The sequence below is a fragment of the Gopherus flavomarginatus genome, chromosome 5 (genome assembly GCF_025201925.1).
Source record: "Gopherus flavomarginatus isolate rGopFla2 chromosome 5, rGopFla2.mat.asm, whole genome shotgun sequence".
Classification (NCBI taxonomy): Eukaryota; Metazoa; Chordata; order Testudines; family Testudinidae; genus Gopherus; species Gopherus flavomarginatus.
In genome coordinates, this window is record NC_066621.1 from 59518955 (window position 1) to 59541555 (window position 22601).

The 22601-nt window shown below is 43.8% G+C and overlaps 1 protein-coding gene across 12 annotated transcripts in view; it reads right to left on the reverse strand.

Moving 5' to 3' along the window:
* Positions 1–8431: 8431 nt before the first annotated feature.
* Positions 8432–22601, reverse strand: part of DENND5A (DENN domain containing 5A) — a 110637-nt gene continuing 96467 nt past the window's right edge. For 9 of the 12 annotated variants that reach the window (XM_050955001.1, XM_050955000.1, XM_050955002.1 and 6 more), the window contains 6 exons: positions 22177–22295; positions 20698–20879; positions 19671–19753; positions 12370–12493; positions 11131–11299; positions 8432–10279 (listed from right to left, as the gene is read on the reverse strand). In XM_050955001.1, coding sequence (XP_050810958.1) covers positions 10096–10279; positions 11131–11299; positions 12370–12493; positions 19671–19753; positions 20698–20879; positions 22177–22295 — 861 coding nt within the window. In that variant the 3' untranslated portion in view covers positions 8432–10095. Of the gene's footprint in view, positions 10280–11130; positions 11300–12369; positions 12494–16573; positions 16702–19670; positions 19754–20697; positions 20880–22176; positions 22296–22601 lie in introns of those variants that run through there. The other 3 variants (XM_050955007.1, XM_050955006.1, XM_050955008.1) reach the window with 3 other exon arrangements.

Genomic DNA, 22601 nt, shown 5'->3' on the forward strand with positions numbered 1-22601 from the left:
CAGGAAAAAACCCTCAGAAATTCTTCCAAATAATGAATATTGAATTCATATTTAACAATCAATAAATTGTCATTTATCTTCATCTTTTGGTCAATATATTTTTCTTAATTTGTAAATATTCCCCCTTCCAAAACACCATATATAGGAACTGTGGAAACTTGAAACTGAATTCCACCACCTGCCCAGAGGTTTGTTCTGACAGGGTAACACATGACAAGTGTTGGTTTGGTTTTATCATAGGGGGTTTTCTTGTTCTTTCTTGGTATTATCATAAGGGGTTTTCTTGTTTTTTTCAATGGTTTGCACACAGATGGGGTGGGATGCAGTTTCCCTGGGTGTTACTGGTTTAACGAGGTGATGGGGAGAGGGAGTTTGTTGTTACAGAGGACTCCAGCCAAAGGCCCGGAGAATGATACCCCAGCAATTGGTGACCAGGAGGCCCAGCTCAGGAGTCACAGTTCTGGCCAGTGGGAGGACAATGGGCTGCAGAGAGAGGACCCTGAGGACCTGACCCAGGGCTGGCTTTAGGAAGTGCGGGGCCCAATTCGAACATTTTCGGCGGGGCCCTGGCAGGGATGACTTAAAAAAAAAAAAGTGGAAAAAAAAGCCTTCCATTTCTTTCATGTATTATTTACTTTCCATAACTATATAAATAATAAAATTATAAATTATGTACATTGCATCATATATGCTGTTGATTGGTTATTAATGACTGCTGTTTCACATGTGTGGGTCCCAGCTGCTCCCTGCCCACCTCATTGAAGCAGGTGTGCAGGGTTACTGTCCTGGAACTGCAGGGCAGCAGTGGACATAGGGCTGTCTGGAGGCAGGGCAAGAGGTGCAGGGCTAGTTGGAGATTGGGGGTGTGTGGGGCAGGCTGGCTTCAGGCAGGGCCGCGGGGGGATGCAGCAGGGGTTGGCAGGGCTGGAGACGGAGGCAGAGACTGGCTGGCTTCAGGCAGGGGGGTGCAGCAGGGGCTGGCTGGAGACAGGGCAGGGTGTATAGGGCAGGTGCAGGCAGCAGTGTGGGGGGGAGCTGGCTGGCTTTGGGCAGGGCCACGGGTGTGTGGCAGGGGTTGACTGGAGACACAGCAGGGGGTTTGACAGGGACTGGCTGTGGGCACGGTGTGCAGAGCTGGCTGCAGGCAGGGGGAGCGGGGCTGGTGTGGGCAAGGCAGAGGGTGCAGCAGACGCAGCTGGAGCCCCAGCCCTTTAAATAGCCCCCAAGCTCCCTGCTATCCCAGGGCTTTGGAGGCTATTTAAAGGGCCCGGGGCTCCCCAGCTTCTACCCTGCCCTGGACCTTTTAAATAGCCGCGGGAGCCCTGGGGAATGCATGGGGGTGGCAGGGCTCTGGCGGCTATTTAAAGGACCGGAGTGGCAGAGGCAGGCAGCTGGAGCCCTGACCCTTTAAATAGTCCCCGGAGCCCCTCACTACCCCAGGGTTCTGGAGGCTATTTAAAGGCCTGGAGCTCCAACCGGGAGAGCAGGGCCTCAGGGCTTGCTGCGCTCTGACTGGAGCTCCAGCCAGGAGAGCGGTGCCTCGGGGCTTGCCGCGCTCCGCCGGGACTCCAGCCGTGGCCGTGGGGCTTGCCGCGCTCCCGCCTGCGCTTCGCTCAAGGGAGTGGGACCACGGAAGACCCCTGAGCAGATCGCAGCCAGGGACCCAGGGTAAGTTAAAAAAAAGAAGTCTAAGGTGCGGGGCCCTCTTAGACGCGGGGCCCAATTCCTGGGAATCGGGCGAATCAGCCTAAAGCCGGCCTTGACCTGACCAGCCGATTCCAGCCAGAGGGGTGCAAAGAATGGCTAAGAGGAGAGGAGGCACAAGTGACCATGTTTACCTGGAAAGACGACAATGGACAGAGGCGGGGCTTGGGGGAGGTGATAACGGATGCCCAGCGGGAAAGCACAGGGCCCCTCAGCACTGGAGAGAGATAGCAGGCAGAGCCCACTTGTATGCAGGAGAGACTTAAATGTACTGTGTGGAGGGAGGCCAGGCCTGAGAGTTTCCTATGCAGTGTTCAGACGCTCAATAAACCCTCCTGTTTTATGCTGTCTGAGAGTCCTTCTGGTGTGGAAAACAGGGTTGCATTATTCCCTCTGGGAGTGGAGACCCCAGGGGTCCAGAGTGAGTAGACTCCCTGAGGGGGCCACGGTGACAGACAGGTGTGCTATGGCTCAGAGAGGTGCAGTTCCAGGAGGTGGAGGGACTCAAGCCCCGAGAGAGAGACTGGACCCCTGAGAAGAGCTGTCACACTGAAGGGAGTCTCCTCCAAGGACCCTACGGAGCCAAGAGTGGGCACCACCTATGAGTCCATGACATAAACATTACAATGTGCGCCCTCTCTCCCATTTCCTCCACCCAGTAATCAAAGCTGGGGATAAAACCATCTGAACGTAGACAAGCCCACTCATCTGTTCATAATGCACATCACTCACTAGGAATTAGGTATTGCAGCTGTCATACAGAAGCCTGTTGCTATTAGTTTATTAATGCACATATCACAAATGTTAAACCAAGCTTTCCAATTAATCTCTTAGAAAAAAAAGGTAGAGATAGTAATGAAAGTGGACCCAGACTCATATATTTCAACATTTGTAAACAGGTATATTGACATAGATACAGTTGCACATATTTAAATGAGTAGATCACTAAACTGATATAGGAGTCGATCCTGCCCTCGCTCCCGTGAGGGAGGGCAGCTCTACACATGGCAGAACTGGTGCAATTTTGCTCTTCAGGGGAGAGTAGGGCTGGATCCATGGAGCTTGCATAAGGCATTCCATAAAACCTCTGTCCTGCAGAGCACAGCTCTCCAGCCTCTCTAGGTGGAGGGAAATTTGGAGTCAGGGATGGTGGATCTGCGACCATGTATTTTACCTTCAAAATAACTGGTTTTGGTATCTTTGCATTTCATGCCCACATATGCCCAAACCTAAAGCAGAGAGGAACACAATGAAAGGAGGTCACACATAGTAAAATGGGCATTGCACAGCCTGTTCCAGAGCCCACTGAAGACTTCCATGAACTTTAGAGGTCTTTGGATCTGGCTTTATGGCATCCCGAGGAGTGGAGGGATAACTTAGTGAGACAGGTGAATAATTCATGCAAGTGGTGCAGATAACTGAATTGCCTTTACCCAAGGGCTGGTTTGGTAAGGGTTTGTGGTGTTACATCTTTTCAGTGTTTGAAGAGGACCAAAATTCTTCATACAGACCACAACTAGGCAAAGATGTGACAGATACAGAGAATATATCAATCAATGTTGATCTGAATGATGGCTTTGCATACACATATTTGTGAACAGGCAATTAGATGCTGTGTGACTAAAGGAATTTATACCGGAGGTTCCCAAACCTTTCACTTGACAATTGTCTTCTAGACATGAACCAATGAAGTTTGGAAGCCATTGTTTCATACAGATGGAGGAGCTGCCTAAGGTCCAGTCTTCCTCCCTCTCCCATATTGTTGCAATGGGGTTTGGTTGTAGGTCCTGATTGGTCCAATAGCCAGCAACAAGGACTCTCAGGGCAGTGATCTTCCTCACCTGTTGACCCAACTATGGCACCTTCCCCACCTGTACATTACATAAAATTTGAACTTGACCTTCGAAGCCCTGCAGAGTTCTGGTCTGGCATCCGTCTCAGCCCTTGTTTCTTGTTGTGTTCTCCCCACTGTCCCACCAACACTGCCAGTCTTGATACCCTCAATGTTGTCTCATCCTTCTGCACTCTTCCCTCACTGCGTGGAGTGCAGTTTGCTCATTCACCACCAGCTCATTCAAATACTGCCTGAAAATCCACTTCTGTGATGTTCTTAAGAAACAAAATGTAATATCACTTATGGAGAAAGGTTCTCTAAGTTACCCTCCAGGTTTTGAGTGTCCCTGAACCTCTGATGTATCTGAGACAGGGACCATTTTGTGTATTGTTCAGTGCTTAGCAGATTGGCCACACTAAACAAGTAATAAGTCACCTGGTACAAATGGGTCAGCCCATAAAGGCCTGACTGAAGAGACAAACGGCCTACTTTTACTGCACAAGCAGTCACTCATCTTCCCCCAGCCTCTATGTGCTTAGGGCGGGAGGGGGGAAGGGGTTTGCGCCAAGTTCACCTTCATTGTATCATCCTCTTTTCTTCCACCCCGATTGCTTATTATGCTATAACACATACCCCAGCCACAGTGTTCCTGGGACAGTTCCACGTACTGAGTAGATGCTTCTGATCATTTTCATCTTTCCTGTGTTTTTATGGCTTAATAAACAGATTTTGATCTCACACTAGGTTTACACCAGGATGACTCCATTGATTTCAGTGGAGTTGCTCCTATTTACACCAGCATGAGCAAGATTGGAATAAAAAGGCCTCTTGTATTTGCTTAGTCACCACACATTTTTATCAGAGCTGGGGATTGTCCCTTACAGAACAGTGTTGGTTAGGAGGATGAGTGAATCTCCCCACCTACACTTGGAGGATTAGAGGTGATAGGCAGGAGAGGAGCAGCATAAAGCCCAATCATTTTGATCAGTGAACAGAGAAAGATGCATCTGCAAGACAGCCATGTGACTCAAGATTGGGCTGCCAGGAGATGGAAAAGGCTATAAAACCTGGGGGAGATGTCTCAGCACTCTGATTCGGTCCTGCCTTGGGACATGAAGTAAAGGATGTCCCCGTGAATGGGCCACTGGATGAGATCAAGCAGAACTGATCAGTGATTTCCTCACAACATCCCTTTTCCTGGTCATAGCTCCCTGCCCCTCCTTGTCTGTTCTCCAGCATGGACGTGCCCAGTTCGTTTTGCTTTTCCTCAGAGGTTTTATTTTAGCATTTTTCATGCTCTTCTCTGAACTCTTTAAAAAGAATCAGGACCATTTTAAAATGTGCTGCCCAGAGATGACACTAGTCTAAATGGTGGCCTGTTCTAAGCAGATCAGAGAAGAATCTTGCTCATAGTATACAGAATGCTCCCATTAAAAGACGAGTTTGCATTTGCCTTTTTTTTTTTTTTTTTTTTTTGGTAATGTCATTTTGACGACATTCAATTTGTCATCCTGTTGACTGTCCTGGCTCCTTTGCTGAGGTATTGCTCCCAACTGCAACTGCATTTTTCCAATTGTATGCTCCGTTTATGAATATGGTTATTCCTTCTCCATGCCTTTGAACATTATTTAATAAAAAGACAGAGAAGTTACTTGTGCCACATGAGGTTAGATCATAGACACAGTATCATAGAATCGGAAGCAACCTCAGGAGACCATCTAGTCCAACCCCCTGCTCAAAATAGGACCAGTCCCGAAATGGCCCCCTCAAGGACTGAACTCACAACCCTGGGTTTAGCAAGCCAATGCTCAAACCACTGAGCTGCTGAAATTAAGCTTCCGAAGGCGCATCAGGCAGTAGGAAATCAGAATCAAGATGTGAATTACAGACATTTTATGGGCTGGGAAAAGAAGAACTAGGGGTCATATGCGGAAAGGACAGGGAAGGGAAACTAGGTGAATATCAGAGACAGGGCCAAATCAAACCTCCAGATTCAAAACATCCTCAAAACACAGAGGAAGATCACAACTGGATCAGAAGTCTGAACTTCAGGCCCATCTCCAGTAAATATTTTGCTAGTGAGTGACAAATCTGATAACACATTACAACATACTTTTCAGGCTTGACTGCTGCAACGAAAAGTTTAAAAGGGAAACAGATTTTTTTCAAAACACTAAGAAAATGTGTGGAAACATGTAATCATTTACACAGGTTAACTTTGGTATTTTCAATAGTTTAAGTCCTTGCAGTGTACACTGAATGTAATGAAATTAATGCTTCTAACCAATTCCATATGAAGTTGAAACAGTGGTCTTCTATCTCTGAAACATGAAAAATGGAGCCATACATACCTGTTTCTGGGACATGAAGGGGATGATAATTAGCCTGACTGGAATAAAGAAACTGCCAAAAATGGCACACTAAATTAATGTTGTTCCTCATGTTAGAAGGTAGTTTTATTGCAATTCAGCAAATAAGCTACATCCGCAAAACTGTTTCATACTTCCAAGTTACAGTAATGCTTGACTGTCCCAAGGGTTACAAAAAAGGAGTACAGTACCTTGGTTTCCTGCTCTCAGTCATCATAATGTAAACTTCAATACCCACTCTTAAAAAAATGCCAGTAAATTCTCCACATATTAAAATATATAATTTACTGTAATTGATGCTGCATCTTAATGGAGTAACAGCCAGTCTCTAGATATAAAAGGAAAAGAACTACAAAGATGAGAAGTACATGTACAATAACTTCAAGTATTTTCAAGTCTCCTACAGTATTTTGTACTATTGTGACAAAAATCTTTTGTCATTATACAGAATGACAGTTAACTCTTGAGGAGAGCTTCACTGCAAAAGCAAAGTCTTTATATAGGAATAAATTCAACACCACACCAAAATATATGAAGCTTTTAACTATTAGGTCCCAAACAATTCTTAAAATTTAAAAATACTCTTCACAATGGAAATGGTAGAAGAACGTTTTTCAGTTCTTGAACAATATTCTTTCAGCTACAGAACATGATAAAAAGATGAAGATCCCTGTATATATTAATTTTAAACTCAAAAATCTAAAACAAACCATTACCTCCAAAGTATTACATTAAATGTGAAACAACAAAAACAGCCTTGGCTATTTGCTGTGAGTATGTACCAGTCTCATAGTATTGAATATGCTGGGATTAATACATAAAGGAAATTTAAGAGGTGATATTTTTGTCCATTTTTTCTCTCATATCTCAAAGAAGGTGCTAACATGAAAACAGCACTTTTAACTTCAGTTTACTATAACTGGCACTTTTTTGGGCCATAAATTTTTCAAAGCCTATAGTAACAGCATTACCCAATCAGTGCTCAGGTTGGCAATCAGCATTCTTGTCCCAGTAGCTGTAGTAAATCAGTACTTCTCTCATTCTGGAACAGCATCTTAGAATTTTGTAAAATAATTCTGCCCTTTCAGTCTAGTGTCACATTAGGTTGCACATTCTAATGTCATATGGAATACTCTGATTCAGTTACCATGATTCTTTCCCTATAATGTTAGCAGAGGTAACTCATGGAAGGAAGTTGCATGGAACTGTTGCATTTGACTCTGTCAGTCAGAAGTGACTGCTATGGAAGCAGTTAACTTTGGGTCCACTCCTGTTTCCTTTGTGCAGACTCCTGATCTATATAGTTCAAGCAAGCAGACTGTGTGAAACAGGAACTACAAGACGAACTACACAAAGAGTTGTGATGAGCATGGTTGCTACTGCAGCCTTACGGTTGCAGTACTGTGGCCCCTACCAGTAGGCTTTGATCAAGAGAACTGCCTTTGTAGCCTCTAACCAAACCCTACTCCTTAATCCCTCATGTGTTGGCCTGCTTACAAAGACTGCCACAGAGCTAAGACGCATAACACAGTCCTCTACCATTCCCTCTGTGCCCAACAAAACCACACTGGTTCAGCTGCACTTGAAGCCTCTTATGGCCCTTCCAGGCCGGTAAGGATTTAGTCTACTGAAGTCCGTGGCAAAACTGCCTTGGATTTCAGTGGGACCCAGATGGAGCTCCTTGTCTGTGAAAGGTGACAGGAATGGCTCATCATGACATAGTTCTGTAGGTGATAAAACAGGATTTAGATTATGCTCTGCCATCTCCCTCCATGTCTGAACAGTGACTAGCTCATGGGGAAGTAACATGATCTAAAGAAAAACAACTTTATCCTCCTGATGTGTTATCCAAAGCAACTGCCACTCAGGGGTCAGAGACCCTTCACTTGTGTCTTGCAACCTGCAAGTGGGCATCTCAAACCATTTACCATGAACAATGAAGTAAAAAACAAATGTCTAATTCTATGTCAGGAAAAGAAGTTGAGGTTAGCTAACACATTTTAGCTAACACTGACCTAATACTTTTTCTGCCTAGGGGTCTATCTTGGCCAACTAAGTCAAGGTAAACAGCATTACCCTGAATCTATACAAGAGAAGAGTTTGAGGTCAGGTCAGGGTCAGCTAAAACATGTTAATTAACCCCAATCTCTTTTCCCAATGTAGACGTACCCACTGTCAAATATACAAGCCTACTGCAATCTGGACTGTTGAATGAAAAATAGTAAGATATTTGATTAAATGTGGGGTTTAGTGGTGAGTGTAGAAGGTTTCTCTCTGTTACATTGTTCAGGTTGAATAAGTTATTCTTTAAGCACATATACACTGCATTCTAATCCTTCTCCTTCCAAAATTAACAGGGAAAAATCACTCCATGAACAATGATGTGAACTCCAAACTGTGGAAGTACATTCATCTATCCAGCGTGAAGAGATTGTGCATGTGGTCTGGACACTGCCTACTCATTTTTCCGACGTCAATAGGCATTCAAGGCAGGACCTCGTTCGGATAAAAGAAAATATAAGAGTGACAAAGAAACGTCTCCATTTAATAATGAAATAAATAGGACAGAAGTAAAAATAGTCAAAAATTTAATACATGTGCTATACCTTTAAATTATGGAAATAAAGCTATCACAAGATGTCACTAAAATGAGAGAATAAAGAAAAAGGTGTCACAATATTCTACGGATTGACAACCAAGAACAACCTTCTGTTCCTTATAGTAAGGGAGATATTGCTGGGAAGTTTATACAGTGGAGACCACTTAATTACAGAGCCCAGAAGTACTGAACAGCAAGTCATTATTCTGACCAGGTTTGTCTCTCAAATCAGGTCTGCATTTCAAAGGGATTTTATCGGAGAATTAAAATCAACAGAGTTGCCTCTATGCACTCACCAAATCCCAGGCTCTGTATTTCAACAAAATCCAAGCAGTCTGAATGTTTTAATTTATGAGCATGGGCTAAAGCCTTTTTACTTAAGATACACAAGCATCCCAGAATCCAGCAGCTTGCAAAGTTAGCACATGAGAGAGCTTGGTATTTCAACAGTAAATCCTACGTACAGTCTATGCTCGTCACGTGAGATCACCACAGAAAGTTTTGAAATGGAAACTTGGAATTAGGTTTATGAGTGGGATCATTACTTGACTGTGGCACTGACCTCTACTTAGCTACTGTCCCCTTTGCATTAGAATATAAATCAAAGCACAGAGGTTAGGGAGTTATTTCTTTAGCTGTTAACAATTTAAGGGTGTTCCACACCAAGATAAATTCTAATATGAAAGGCAGGTGCACAGTGAAACATTTTTGCCAGCAGATACACTCTTATCCAGGCTTTTCATTTAAGTGGACTGAACTGTAAATTTTGAATTGCAAATATAATATAGCCAGTTATACTGTATAAGGTTTTTTAAAAAACAAAATCTTACAAACACACAATGATAGGATAAATAAATAAAAACATCAGTTAAAAATACAACACACTTACAGTTTCTTCTGTGCAATTATGTACCAATATGAAAAATATTACTTTCATCTCTGTCCATTTGCATGGTTCTATCTCCTGAAACCCACTAAATGTAATACTGACAACAAAAATAAAGAAAAGTGATTTGCTGACAAATCAGTGCTCTGAGGCTATTAAAAAAAGCTCACACCAGAATTTGTCGTTTCCCTTGCAGCACAGCAGTGACCCAGTTTAGTTTAAAGAAAAAAATAAAACATTGGTAATAATGTTAATATATAAAATATTAGTTTAAAAACTCTAGAATGACCTTCTTTGCAGAAATGGAGTGTATACATTAGGGCTTACAACATACAGCACATCTGAAGGCAAATTCAGAGAATGCTGAAAGGCTCACTGCACACTATCTATGGCAAGGAAATACTGCAGCTTTAAAATAAGCTGCACAAATAGTCATCTCTCTCTCTCTCTCACATGAAAGTGTGTAAAAAGCAAATCAGCAAATAAACTCTAAAATAGATTTATACCAAAAATCCTCCTTTTTTTTTCTCCTTTTAACATTGAGTTTACAGCTTCTGTCCATTTTTCTGCACTATTTTTTGAGTTTTCTTCAAGAAAAGTCAAAGTTGTGTTTTGTGGCCACAAACAAGTTCGCAATATGACGTATTAGCAGAAAGAACCTTTGCATACTAATAACATTTGTTCCTTGTTGCGATGAGACAGATCATATGTCTATTCCTTTGACGAGGGAAGCCTCCAGTGTAATGTTGAACTCCTGTAAGGTCTGCAACACTCGAATCAGGGAATTAACAAGGGTATGATCCTTAATCAATGCTATATCCTCATACATCTGTGCTGTGATTGGACAATCTGCAAGCAAGGCGATCCAATGGTGTAAGAGGTGGTCTCTGAGAAAGTCAGATTTCAGAATTTGAAAGCAAAAACAAAAACCAAGTTAATGTCTCTTTTTAATGAAATTATATTTTTAATCTTTTAAAGAAATCTACCACTTTTTCCAGATAAACTGGGGAAGGAGGAATAGTACATGACACTTCGTACAACTATAATCTAGGGCAGAAGTGTCCAACCTTCTCAGCCTGAAGGTCAAGCATATTATTTCAAGGGTAAGAAGCCACAATACTTATGGACCAATTCGCTTGGCAGCAACTCCTTTGCACCACACAGACAGTGCAAAGGAAGCACAACCCACTCACAAGTCACCTGCTGGGGATTCCCCAGTTGGCATAGGGCTGGCTCCTACACCTCCCTCCCCACAATGGTTCCATCAGGCAGAAGAGAGGGAGTTGCTGCTCTGACCTGTGCTGACGCAGATGATCAAAGAGCCCTAACTGGCTGTTCGATCTCAGCTTCCCCCCAACGCACCCACCACATGCCCACTCTCCTGGGTGGCTGTGTAGGAAAGGGGAACAGTCCTTTGCTAGGCACTCCCCTACGCTTAAGCAGAGCCAACCAAGCTCCCAACCTGTTCTCCTGGTTTGACTGCTCATTGTTTTAGTTTTTCACATTGTACCAATTTTCCAAAATCTCAGATCTTTCCAATTTCTGGTTCCCCTGAGACTTGAGGCTAATTGAAATTCTGTTGTATGTCAGTGTCCAGTTTTATTAAACCACCACCTTCTATATGAAAATCTCAAAGAGCTTTGCAAACATTAGTCCATCTTCACATCACAAGCAGCCTTGTGACCTTATCTCATCCCCTTCAAACCTTATGTATATGATTCAAAATGTTCCCCTATACCTGGCTCCAAGGCACACCAGCATCTGAAACTTGCCATCCTTTCCAATGTTTCTAGGAGTGTTGTTGATAGCAGTGACAAAGCGACAAAAACTCCTGGCTCTAGTCTGCCAGTTCTCCTCTGGGACTATTTCATTCTGATCAAGGGTCTCATAATGTGTTTGTGCTTTTTCTTGAAAGAAAGCGAAAGATGGGTGATGGTGGAGTTTGATCAATGGAAATGCCAATAGCCATAAATATGTTATGCAATAGTGGTTAGAATGGAGATCAGGGAGGTAGCACTACTAAGTTCTATTCCTGCAAGACAGTAAACTTAACTTCAATATACTTCAGTATAACAGCTACAACAAATGTGTATGCTGAAGTTTTATGAACATTTGTAAAGCAATTTAAGACCCTCAGCTGACAGGCACTATGTAAGTAGATATAAGAATGGTCTTGGAGATGGGGCACTGGATTAGGACTCAGGATACCTGCGTTCAATTTCCATTTCAGCCACAGGCCTCCTGTGTGATTTTGGAAAAACTATTTATTCTACCCTATGCCTCAGTTCCCTGTCTGTAAAACAGGGATAATACTTTCCTACCTCACAGGAGTGGAGAGAGGATTAACATCCATTAAAGACTGAGGCAATCGGATACTTTGGTGATGAGGGCTATGTAAATACCTAGACAGAACTATGAAGTGCTATTTAAGTGACTCACTTTTTAAAAGACGTTATGAATTTGAGAGTACAGACATCATTGTGTGTCATTTCTAGGGTTTGTATTAAAAAGGTTCAGCAGAACTTTGCTTTGTATTATCTCTTTCACACTGCTCTATTAAAAATAACATATGGCGACCAGACCCAAGCTTCCAACTACATTAAACTCCTCCTCCTCATTACCAACTCATTCTAACACCATTTAGTTAGGAAATATTCAAAATACTCAACACCACCACCACCCTGCCCTCCTCCCCCCCAGAACATTAGAGTGCAATACATTTATTATATGATAATGCCAGTGTTAATATCCGAAGAACACAGATACATTCTCTTTTCACCTTCAGGGAAGGAGGAACACTCACTGTGTTGCATCAGCTCCTTAGCTGGTATAAATCGGTAGAGCTCCAGTGAATTTAATGGAAGTACGCCATTCACACCAGCTGAGAATCTGGCATACAAAGTGGGTGATGACGCTACAGAAGGCAGATATATGTACTTTACAGCAACACTCTGCCGTATGTTTTCCTCACACCTACCTAGAAAGTCCCAAATAAAGACATTTTTGAAGAGCCTGGGTGATTTAAATCCATGCTGAAACACCTGCTCAAGAGCTGAAACGAGTCCACTTTCTCCACACAGCAACAGAGTGAGACTGCCTCTCTGCCAAGGACATATGAAAACAAACAAACATTCTCTTTTCAGTTCTCCAGTTTGTATACAGAAAAGTAATGTGTGTTATTATGGCCAACATTTTTTTTAAATGGGTGCCTAAAGTTAGGCTCCTAAACCCATACATAGGCCCCAAAAATGTAGTTTGATTTCCAAACGTCATGAGAATCCAGTAGCTCCTGCTGACTTCTAATACCTTCACCTTGACACCCATCAAAATGAGGCTCAGAAAGGAAGTTTTCAAGTGGTCAGGGCCTATAATGTTTAGGCTGTGAAAATCCAATTCTTTATTACAGCAGGAGCTGTTAGTGACCCCTGTATAGCAAAATCTCTCTCTGTTAACCTGAGAATTTTCTTTCTTCATTACAAGGGTAGCCCAGCTTGCTTGCACAGTGGAGACCAAACCAGACCTATCGGTCACTGGCAGCAGTGGTATACCCTGTCTCCTGGAGCTCACTCTAGTTAGAGATAACTGCCACAGCCAGGATAATTCAAATCTACTTTCCCACATTACAAACTGTGTTAAATGTAGTTTGAGTAAAAAACACAATTTCTCCTCCAACTGCAGAGCATGGTCTATCTAATGACAACAAACTCAAATCTTTGGATATCAATTTTCCATCTCTGTTCTGGATGAACTATTTGTCTCCAGCGTGGATGGACCTGTAGATCTTATTTTTCAAAGAAAGGACATTTCAAGGCAAGTACAGATAAATGTTCCTATCCTTCCTTGTGCTATGGTCCACAGACCCATTACATGGGATTTGTATAGCAGCACGCTTGCAGTGTGGAAAGCAGGATACTATTTAAATATGGACACCCAAAACGAGGTAGGTTATACATAAATTCTCCTGCATCTGCCCTTCGGCACTAAGATATGGAGACGACTTCTGCAAAAAGAAAGAAAATTAAATTGGCTAAGATTGGATGACCAATATGAAGAATTTGGTGAACAAATGGCCAGCTAGCAAATCTTTATACAGGAGACATAATTGTCCGTGCTCCTAAGGACTAAACTTCAATGCTTAACCAAAGGTGAAATATTTCTTGAATTTATTTAAGGAATTAATGCTATCACAGTGGTGAAGACCGTCTGAATTATAAGTGCAATACTGGTCTCAGAAAAGTTCCCAATTTCAAATTTTAAAAAATTTGAATCTGATTGAGGACAGCAGCCATCAATAGGCTACTTTAATGACCAGGAAATACACCACCTCCTGCAGAGATTCAATCTAGATAGTGCTGCAAGGAGCAGAATGAGGTTCCAAGGTCACTCTCTCTGACCCTGCAGGGTTGAAATAAGATTGAAGCTCTAAGAAAGCATTTAATGTAGGGATTTGTACAAAACTTTATTTTTCTTGAACCTGCTGAAAATATTGTAGTACAGAGATTTGACCTTTTGCTTGGACACTACTACACCCAATAAAAGCCTCCCTGGGGGAATTCAAGGCTATGCTTTACTCGTTTAACTTTGTAGTTGAACTATAGACTTTAAACCAGCCAGAAAAATAAATTCTATTTGTTGATTTCACTTTTGGGGTCTATGAGAGCAATCATCATTTCATCCAAGTACTGACTTTAAATTTTTGCAATGGCAGAATTCTTCAGTGAGACAGACTCCTGAAGATCCAATGTTAGGTTAAATCAAGCCTGAGAGTCATGGTCTTTTCAGTATCACTGCCTTTCTTTCATTCCTATCTTTTGTATTGGCCCCAGGAGCAGTGGAAACAGAGCAAAGACAGACGGGCTCTTGCTCAGCTTTACTGGATGTCATTCACAACCTTGCATCCCGGGTCCTGACCACTAGGCACTTTATTTACTGTTTCAAGATACAAAGACGTCAATCACAAGTCCACCAAACTGATTTAGGATGATATATTTCTGGGTGCATGAGACACTTTTCTAAACCAGCTTCTGCCACATAATTTCTGGTATTGACCTCCTCACTTGATGGGCAGCACACATAGAGATTGGAAACTTCGTTCCACCCAGGACAGAAGAATTTCAATCTGGGATGGGGCTGATCACATTCTTCCTAGTTGTTATAAAAACCCTATAAGACAGATTGACTGTTGTGATCAGAACACGTCTGTTAAGCATGAAAGGAGCAGCGCTCTGAGGTGTCAATTGAATCACAGTATTCCAGTTGGTAAATGCTGTGCTCACTCTTTCGGATACCTGTACCTCTCTGTCTTTTTGCTGCAGCTTTCTCTCCATACAGGACCCTGGATCAGAAAAACTGTCTGGGAAAATAAGTGAATTTTCTTATCTAAAGCCAATATTATTGTTGCCTCGGTCCTGGACAGAAACCCTGAGAGCACATGTGAGACCAGTGGTAATGATTAAAGCCATGCTCTGCTTGTCTCAGGCTAAAAATAGGACGGGGAGCAGGCTACAATGCTCTGAGCTGAAGTAGATCCTCGGTGATTTCATTCACACAGGAGCCTTTCCATGGGTTGCTGACACTGGGATTGGGACAAAACTGTTCTTGAAATTCTTGCACAGCTCCAGAAGATACCCTCTCTGAACAACGTCCAGTGACCTCATTTGATCAAAACTGTTAGTAGCCTTTTTGCTCCCAAATTGAGAGAGCTTGACACCAACCAAGGGTTCAACTCCAGATAGAGCTGTTCGGGAGACCTGCAGATAGCCCTGAGGCAACAGATGACAAATACTGATCTTGCACGTGCTGTAGCTACCACTTGCAAAGACGTATTTTCTCCTTTTGTATTTCTTGAAGAAGTTCATCTTGCCAAATGACTTCTATTCCTCTCGATACTGCCTGGAATGAATCAGGATTATAGACTGACTTCTTCAATGCCTCTAAATAGCCTCAGTTTTCCATAAAGTTTCCCATTATATCACTAAACTAGCTTGGGACTGAACTGTCTGAGTATATGATTCCAAAAACCAAAGCCCCATATATTTATGCATGAAACACGTTTGAATCCCATGCTTTCCAGGGAAAAGCTCTTAGGCCTTGTGATTTCTAGGTTGAGAGGGATAATACCTGCAATACAGTCCACCCAGGTTAGTATTGCTTGTGAATGTGTGTGGAGGGGCTATTAGGGTGTCACATGACAGTTCAGATTTATTTTTTGTTGGTCTGATGCCAGCGGAATTTTCATACCCAAAGGAGGGGGCTGCGACCAAGCTGGCCTGGACTTTGCCTGCCTGCGAAGGATCTGTATAGCAAGGAAGCCACTCTGTCAGAGAAAAGTCTCCCCCAGTTAGAAATGCTGAGCTCCTGACCATCAATGAAGACAGCCACATTTAAGTTTGGCAGTGATACCAAGTCACATTTTGACTGGTGCACGCTGAGGAACCTTCCAGCTTTATAAAATGGAGGCCAGGGTAGAATAAAGTAAGTGATGGGCTCCCTCCTGCCTGCCAGTTCTTCCTCATCCAGGCTGCTGACCCTCTCATAATTCCATAACTACCTATTGGGAGGAGGAGATGGAGATGAGCCATGGCAACCTGCAACAGAAGCTGGGCACAATAATCTGGACACTAAAGCACAGTGTTCGGCAGTGGCCTCTTGTGACAACAGCCCAATACTTTCTGCCACACCTAAAGAGTAGGGAAGTCCCTGTCCCTTTCTTACACCTTCCCTAGAGTGCATGAAGAGGTTATATAGCTATAAGCTAGTCGAGAACTGCTGCAGACCTTCAAAACTCAGTTTCACAATACTCTGTCAGGCAAGGTGCTCTGCACTAAGTCTATCCTCAGGTGTTGGAAGGTTTTTTGGTTTGGCTGGTTGTTTTAAACAAAAGGAAGAATTCCATTTGTGGGCTGGTTGCACGCCTAAAGGAATCTGCGTGTCTGTGGCCTGGTCTTCTCTGCATTGATCTGCTATGCAGCGCTCTGAAGATGAGTAGGGGAACCAGCCCCAATTTTATTTCATCACTTGTTTCCCCTTTGGGATTTTGTAGCCATAATGCTGATTCAGAGGGGAGAGCAAAATTGAGCTCAGACTGCTCCAAAAATATTTCGGGTTGCTTGCGATCCCTCTGTCCTCAAAGAAGTTGGGCTTATCTGTCCCACCTCCCCCACGGGGGTCCTTTTCAGTACCTTCTGAGGAAGGATAGGCTTATCAGAAGGAGGGGCTCCACCCCTCTCTCTACTGCACGGGATTCGCATGGGGAATACAGGCCTGTACTTCCCCTGGAGGTCTTGGCCTGGGTTGTGAGTAAGGATCCCTAGTGGGTGGAAGAAAGAACTGTTACACAGGTGGCAGCAGGAGAATAAGGCTGGGCCAAAAAGCCTCTCACCTATCACCCATGGGGAAGTCGAGACAGCTGAGATCTGCAGGCTAAAGGAATTCAGATGTGATCTTCCCTTCCACCTGGCATGCTACTCTTGACTTCACTTCCCTCATGGAGATGGGGGAGGAAGGGCTGGCTTCCCTCCTTTCCTGCCAGGGGAAGGGCAGGACGGGGGGGTGCTGAGATAACCCTGCCCAGCCTGGGCTGCATCTGGTCCAGCAGAGCCAGCCTCTTCAATCCTTGTCTTCTCTCCTGCTACGGGGAGGGGCAGCAGCAGGGGAGAGGGAATTACGAGGTAACCCCACCCAGATGGGGCAGTGAAAGGGAGTGGTTGAACTCCCCAGTGACACACTTGCTAAGGGGTTAGCAGGAGACAGAGACCCTTCCTTTGGTCTCTGGCTTTTCTCAGCCTAGCTTGCTCCCTGAAGCCTGTGGCAGCACCCGTTGCTGCAAATGCCTCAGAATGGAAAGCAGAGCTAAGGGGACAATCTCCTTAAAAATCAAACACAGCCCTGGGACACAGCTGGGAGTTAGACACATTATTAAAATGAAATCTTAATACTTAATCTTAGTCTACAATTTTGGAATAAAAACTGGAATTTCCCTCAGAAAAGCTCTGCAGGCAGGGTGGGCTGGCTGAGTCACTGGAGCCTGTGGAAAAAAAACTGGAGGAACTTCAGGACGTGGGGCATTCCCCTGCCGCCAGTGACTGGCAGGTCTGGTTCTGCCCCAAAGCTTCAAGCAGGCTGAGATACCACTGAAACAGATCTGTGGATCTTAACACGACAAAGCATTTCAGTTGCCCAACACTTCCCATGTTGTAGGCTATCAAAGCAAGGAATGCTGGGGTAGGCGTAATAAAATAACCAAAACTCTAACAAGTAAGCAAACATGCTGCTTCCTTCAGAACAAACTATAAGGGAAGCAGATGCCCTGCTCTGAGTACCATAATAATCAAGCCTCATGGATATGTAAGAAGAGTCAGGATGAGCTCTACTCTGACATCTGGTGGAAAGAATTTCAGAGAGTGTATTTGCATAGGCACGCCTACCCCATCCCATGCTGCCGAGCTGTGGGACTGCTTTGTGACAGAAATGACTCAACCTCAGTTGAGTGGTACTTGCTAGACAAGGGACATGGGTTCCAAAACCCAGTGAATTGAGAGAGGCTGGGGACAGGTATCTGTGCCTGGTGGTGCAGTCTGCTTGTGGAGCCAGAAGCACCAGTTCCACCCCCTCCTCTCTCCACTGTGGAATGTCAGAGTTGATTTTTTTTATTCCCTCAAGAATCTAAATACAGGTTACTGAGCTGAACTCAGTTTGGGCTAATGGTGCACTAGCACTGGGGCTCCCCTACTAAGAGCTGAGATCACTAAGAGTTGAAATCACTAAAGAGCTGAAATTACTGAGCTGAGAGCACTGAGTACTGTGCTAACTAGTGGGGGAGCCTGAAGATACACTGTGGAACAGAGCAGCTGGCGGAGTGGAGCAGTTGTGGGGACGGCTGGAGCAGATCACGGGATAGCTGGTGGCAGCAGAGCGGCTGGCAGAGCGGAGTAGCTGTGGGACGGGTGGAGTGGCCCATAGAGTGAGCGGAGCTGAGCAGTTTGCAGGGAGAACTAGAGCAGCTCATGGAGCAGAGCAGCTGGTGGAGCGGAGCAGTTTCTGAGGACGGCTGGAGGAGCAGAGTGGAGCGGCTGGTAAAGCGGAGCAGTTCGTGGAGAAGGCGAAAGCAGAACCCACGGAGAGGCAGGGCAGTTGGCCCTGGACCACATAAGGTGCCCCTTTCTATCCAGGCTGGGGGGAGGGACCTCTACAGATAAACTATCGAACTCTGGGGTGGCATTGACCAGAGATTTTGGGTTGTTGGACTTTGGGGTGATTGGACTTAAAACCCTAAGGGGAAAAAGGACAGTGCCAAACGTACTTGGAGGTGGGCTTTTGTTTATGGTTTGTGTTATAACCCTGTTTGTGGTGTTTCTCCAATGGGATGCCGCATTGATTCCTTCCTTTATTAAAAAGATTTTGCTACACTCAGACTCCGTGCTTGCAAGAGGGGAAGTATTGCCTCCTAGAGGCGCCCAGGGGGGTGTGGTATGTGAGTGTCCCAGGTCACTGGGTGGGGGCTCGAGCCGGTTATGCATTGTGTTACTGAAACGGAACCCCTGGATACTGAACCCGGCCCTTGTTGCTGCCAACTCAGAGGGGCAGAAGGGTTACAGATACAAAAGCACATGCTGCTCTTGTAAGGCCATCATGGGACAAACGAAAGACATAGCTGAAAAACACACTTCAGTACATCCCAACATGCAGCTTTCTATGAGAAGAGTGAGGTCAAAAGGGATGTTCAGATACTCAGCTACCTTCCAATAATTTCCCTAAGTGGGGATATAAAGAAAGAGGGAACACACTCATAAGTTTCTTATCTCTAGGAAATGAAAGGGGATGGGAAGACAAAAGGGCTACAGCACAAGTCAGAGGAGTGTAGTATTCTGTGCTGCTGACATGCCTATCTACATGCTCCAAACTGTATAAGTGAGAACTATTAAGCCGTCCCCCACTCCCACCCCCATTTTGGAAAATATAAAGGAACTGATGGCTCATTTATAGGGGCTCTTCATCAAATGCTTCACTCTTGTCTCAGAGTGAATAACTAAGACATGAGAAGATTTATACAACCACATTAAAAAACACACAGGACACTTGAGAGCCAAACAGATGAATCCTAGACAGAATTTGGCTCTTATTGTGGGTTCATCTACCAGGATGATGGGCATGGACCAAGACCATACAATAGTACAGTTAGCAGCAAAAGTAATGTACTTGGAGGTGTGCAATTCCAGGTTATAGAATCATAAGCATCAGAAAAATAACAGAGGAGCAGCTAGCAAAAGAAAGTCTCACCTCCTTTTCCGGTTTGTGGAAATGCTTGACAATGCCATTCACTGCTTCACCAATAGCTTCCTGTATTTGACCTGTGTTTAACTCTGTGAAAAATAAGAAACCATGTTCATTTACTTCATAAAGGTTTGAGGTGGTACCTGTAGATCAGAGCTGAGGCGTGTTCCTAGGGCAGGGTGAGAGAAACAGTCATTATCTGTGGTGTACCTTGGGTTTGTGGTGCTGGATTGCCAGTACTTTTTCACACTGATATAAAGTTTAATTTTTTTTTCTTTTTAAAGTTGAAGGTGTAGACCTAAACTGACTGAGACATTTCAATCCAAAAATAGTATGGACATAGTTTTACACTTAGTTATGCAGATTTTCAGATTAGTGTTTGAAGCAAAAGAAAAAATGTATTTCAGGCTGTATGGGTGTGTGTGTGTGCACACCAAATATAGGCGTTTTCAAACAGGGGTAGTATTGCTATAAATCAGGGTGAGCTTGAGAAGAAATGTGGAACAAGAAGGTATGCCAGGAATGACATGACAAGACAAGACAAGCCAAAAATCCTTTAACAGAAAATCTTTGCATGTAACCAGATATAATTTGCAGTCTATACTCATGGGAGACCCAGGAGAGTGTTTAAGGTAAATCTCTGTGAGCATGTCTACACTGCAGTAAAAAACCTATGCCTGGCCTGTGTCAGCTGACTCGGGCTAAGGAGCTATTTAACTACGGTGTAGATGTTCAGGCTCACGCTGCAGCCCAGGCTCTAAGGCTCCGCAAGGTGGGAAGGTCCCAGAGCCAAGCATCTACACCATAAGTACACAGCCACTTAGCCCGAGCCCGGAGTCAGCTGTCACAGGTCAGCCACAGGTGTCTAACTGCAGTGTAGACATACCCTGTGTCGCAATCATCGCCTCCATTCCACAGTGAAATAGAAAAGGACACAGAAGGCACAAAAATAATGCAGTAGATTTATTTTTGGGAGGGGGCTTTACTGGCAACAGATAATTACAAGCAATGGAGCATGTCCCTTCTGACTTACTTGGTTTGTTATTTGGCGATATTGTGACAAATCTTCTGATCATACTTGGTGACTGCTGCAGTGGTGGGGTTCTGCACTGCCTTTCATCTGCCTCGGTATGTGACGTTAGTAACTCTCCCACCAGGATCCTCTCTAAACTGCCGTCATCCATCCCCTTTCCAAGCCACCTCCCACATGGAAACCTAAAGACATGAAGGCTTAGAATTGGGGACTGCAAATACTCTGGCTTCTGGATATCCTGACTGATTTCAAAAATTATTTTACTTTCTTACTGACACAGTGGCATACAAATCAATTCTATTTATTGCTGGCTCTTTCCGCCAACAGAGGGAGCACAAGTTAAATAGTCTTATTCCAGATTTGTGCTGTACATGGTAACAGATGATGCAGATACACAAAGTAAAAGAAGCAGCAGCCTTCCTGTCTTCTGCTCCATACACAGAATATTTGGTCTGGGAGGGTTTCTCCCTCCTTCTCTCCCCCCCATGACCCATATCAGCATGGTAGCAATCAGGTGATACTTTTAACTTCCAACATTGGAAGCACCTCTGTTAAATTTGGATGCAATAGTCAGAAAGAAGTTAGCACATTGATTCGCTGGTCAATTGCTTATGTAACCTGACATGTTAAACACTTAAGCTCTTATACGGTCACATGGCTTCTTTGAAGCATCTATGAATACTTTCACAGCAGGCTACCTACAAACAACTCTGTATGCCAGTTTCCAAATCACTGACCAATCCACTGACATACAGATATTCAGTAGCCCAGACACCAGGAAGCTCTATGTTTCAAGCCATCAAGCTCAATTAGGAAAGCAAACCAGTATGCAAAAACAGGATCCTATCCCTTTGCTTCATGACAAGCAAGCCGACATTGTGAACAGAAAGGATTTATAGCTGTCTTCTCACTGACACAAGGCTGTCATAGCTTATATAAGCAAGCGATAGGGCACCAAATCACACTGCAAACAACACACATCATATCTGCAGTTAGAATTATCAAACTCCTCTTACCCGTCTCACTCAGCACATATAAGGTTTAATGCTCAAACCCACTTTCATTCTGACATGTCCTCAAAAATCAGAGTTCCTCCGATAATTTCATAGAGCTTTTCAGACTTGGCATGTATTGGTGCACATTATCTGTACTTGATAAGCAGCAAGTTCTAACTGGCTATTTGTTTGGTCTCAAGGCAGTTTCCTTTTGAGATGCTTACCTCCTCCCTCTAGGTCTGCACCTGTCTTAGTTGTTTGGGTGGCTAAATATGAACCATCTGTAAATGAAACTCAGTTTATTTTCCTAAAAATCTTAATCCTGCTCAATAACAGGAATCAAGTGACCCTCCAACCCCTTGGGCATCAGCACCTGAAGATGCAGAGTCTGAGAAGATGAGCATTGATGAACAGACAGGTCTGTTAGGCTAACTCTCTGCAAAAATTCTACTTACCCAATTTAAAATGCCAGGATGATACTTACTTGTAAGTATGCCCTGTTATTTCGTTTCTGACCATAACATATTCCACTAGCCACTTGGCGTACAGGCCTGAATTATCATGTCCTATTTGTACTGTGGTAAGCTTTCCCAGGTTCTGGCACTGCAAATTAAACAAGTTATCCGTTATAGTGAAACAAACGGAAATTGACATATGCTGAGACAGTGTAGTCCAGAGGAGAGGGTGCTGGGAGGGGAGTCGGGAAACCTGGATTCTATTCCCTGCTCTGCCATTGACCTGCTATGTGACCCTGGGCAAATCCCTTTAACTCCCCATGCCTCTGGTTCCCATCTGTCTTGTCTATTTCAACGTAAGATCTTTGGGCAGGGACTATCAATGAATGTGTTTGTACAGCATTTAGTACAAGTGTACAGACATCTCTGTTGGGGTTCCTACATACTATTGCAC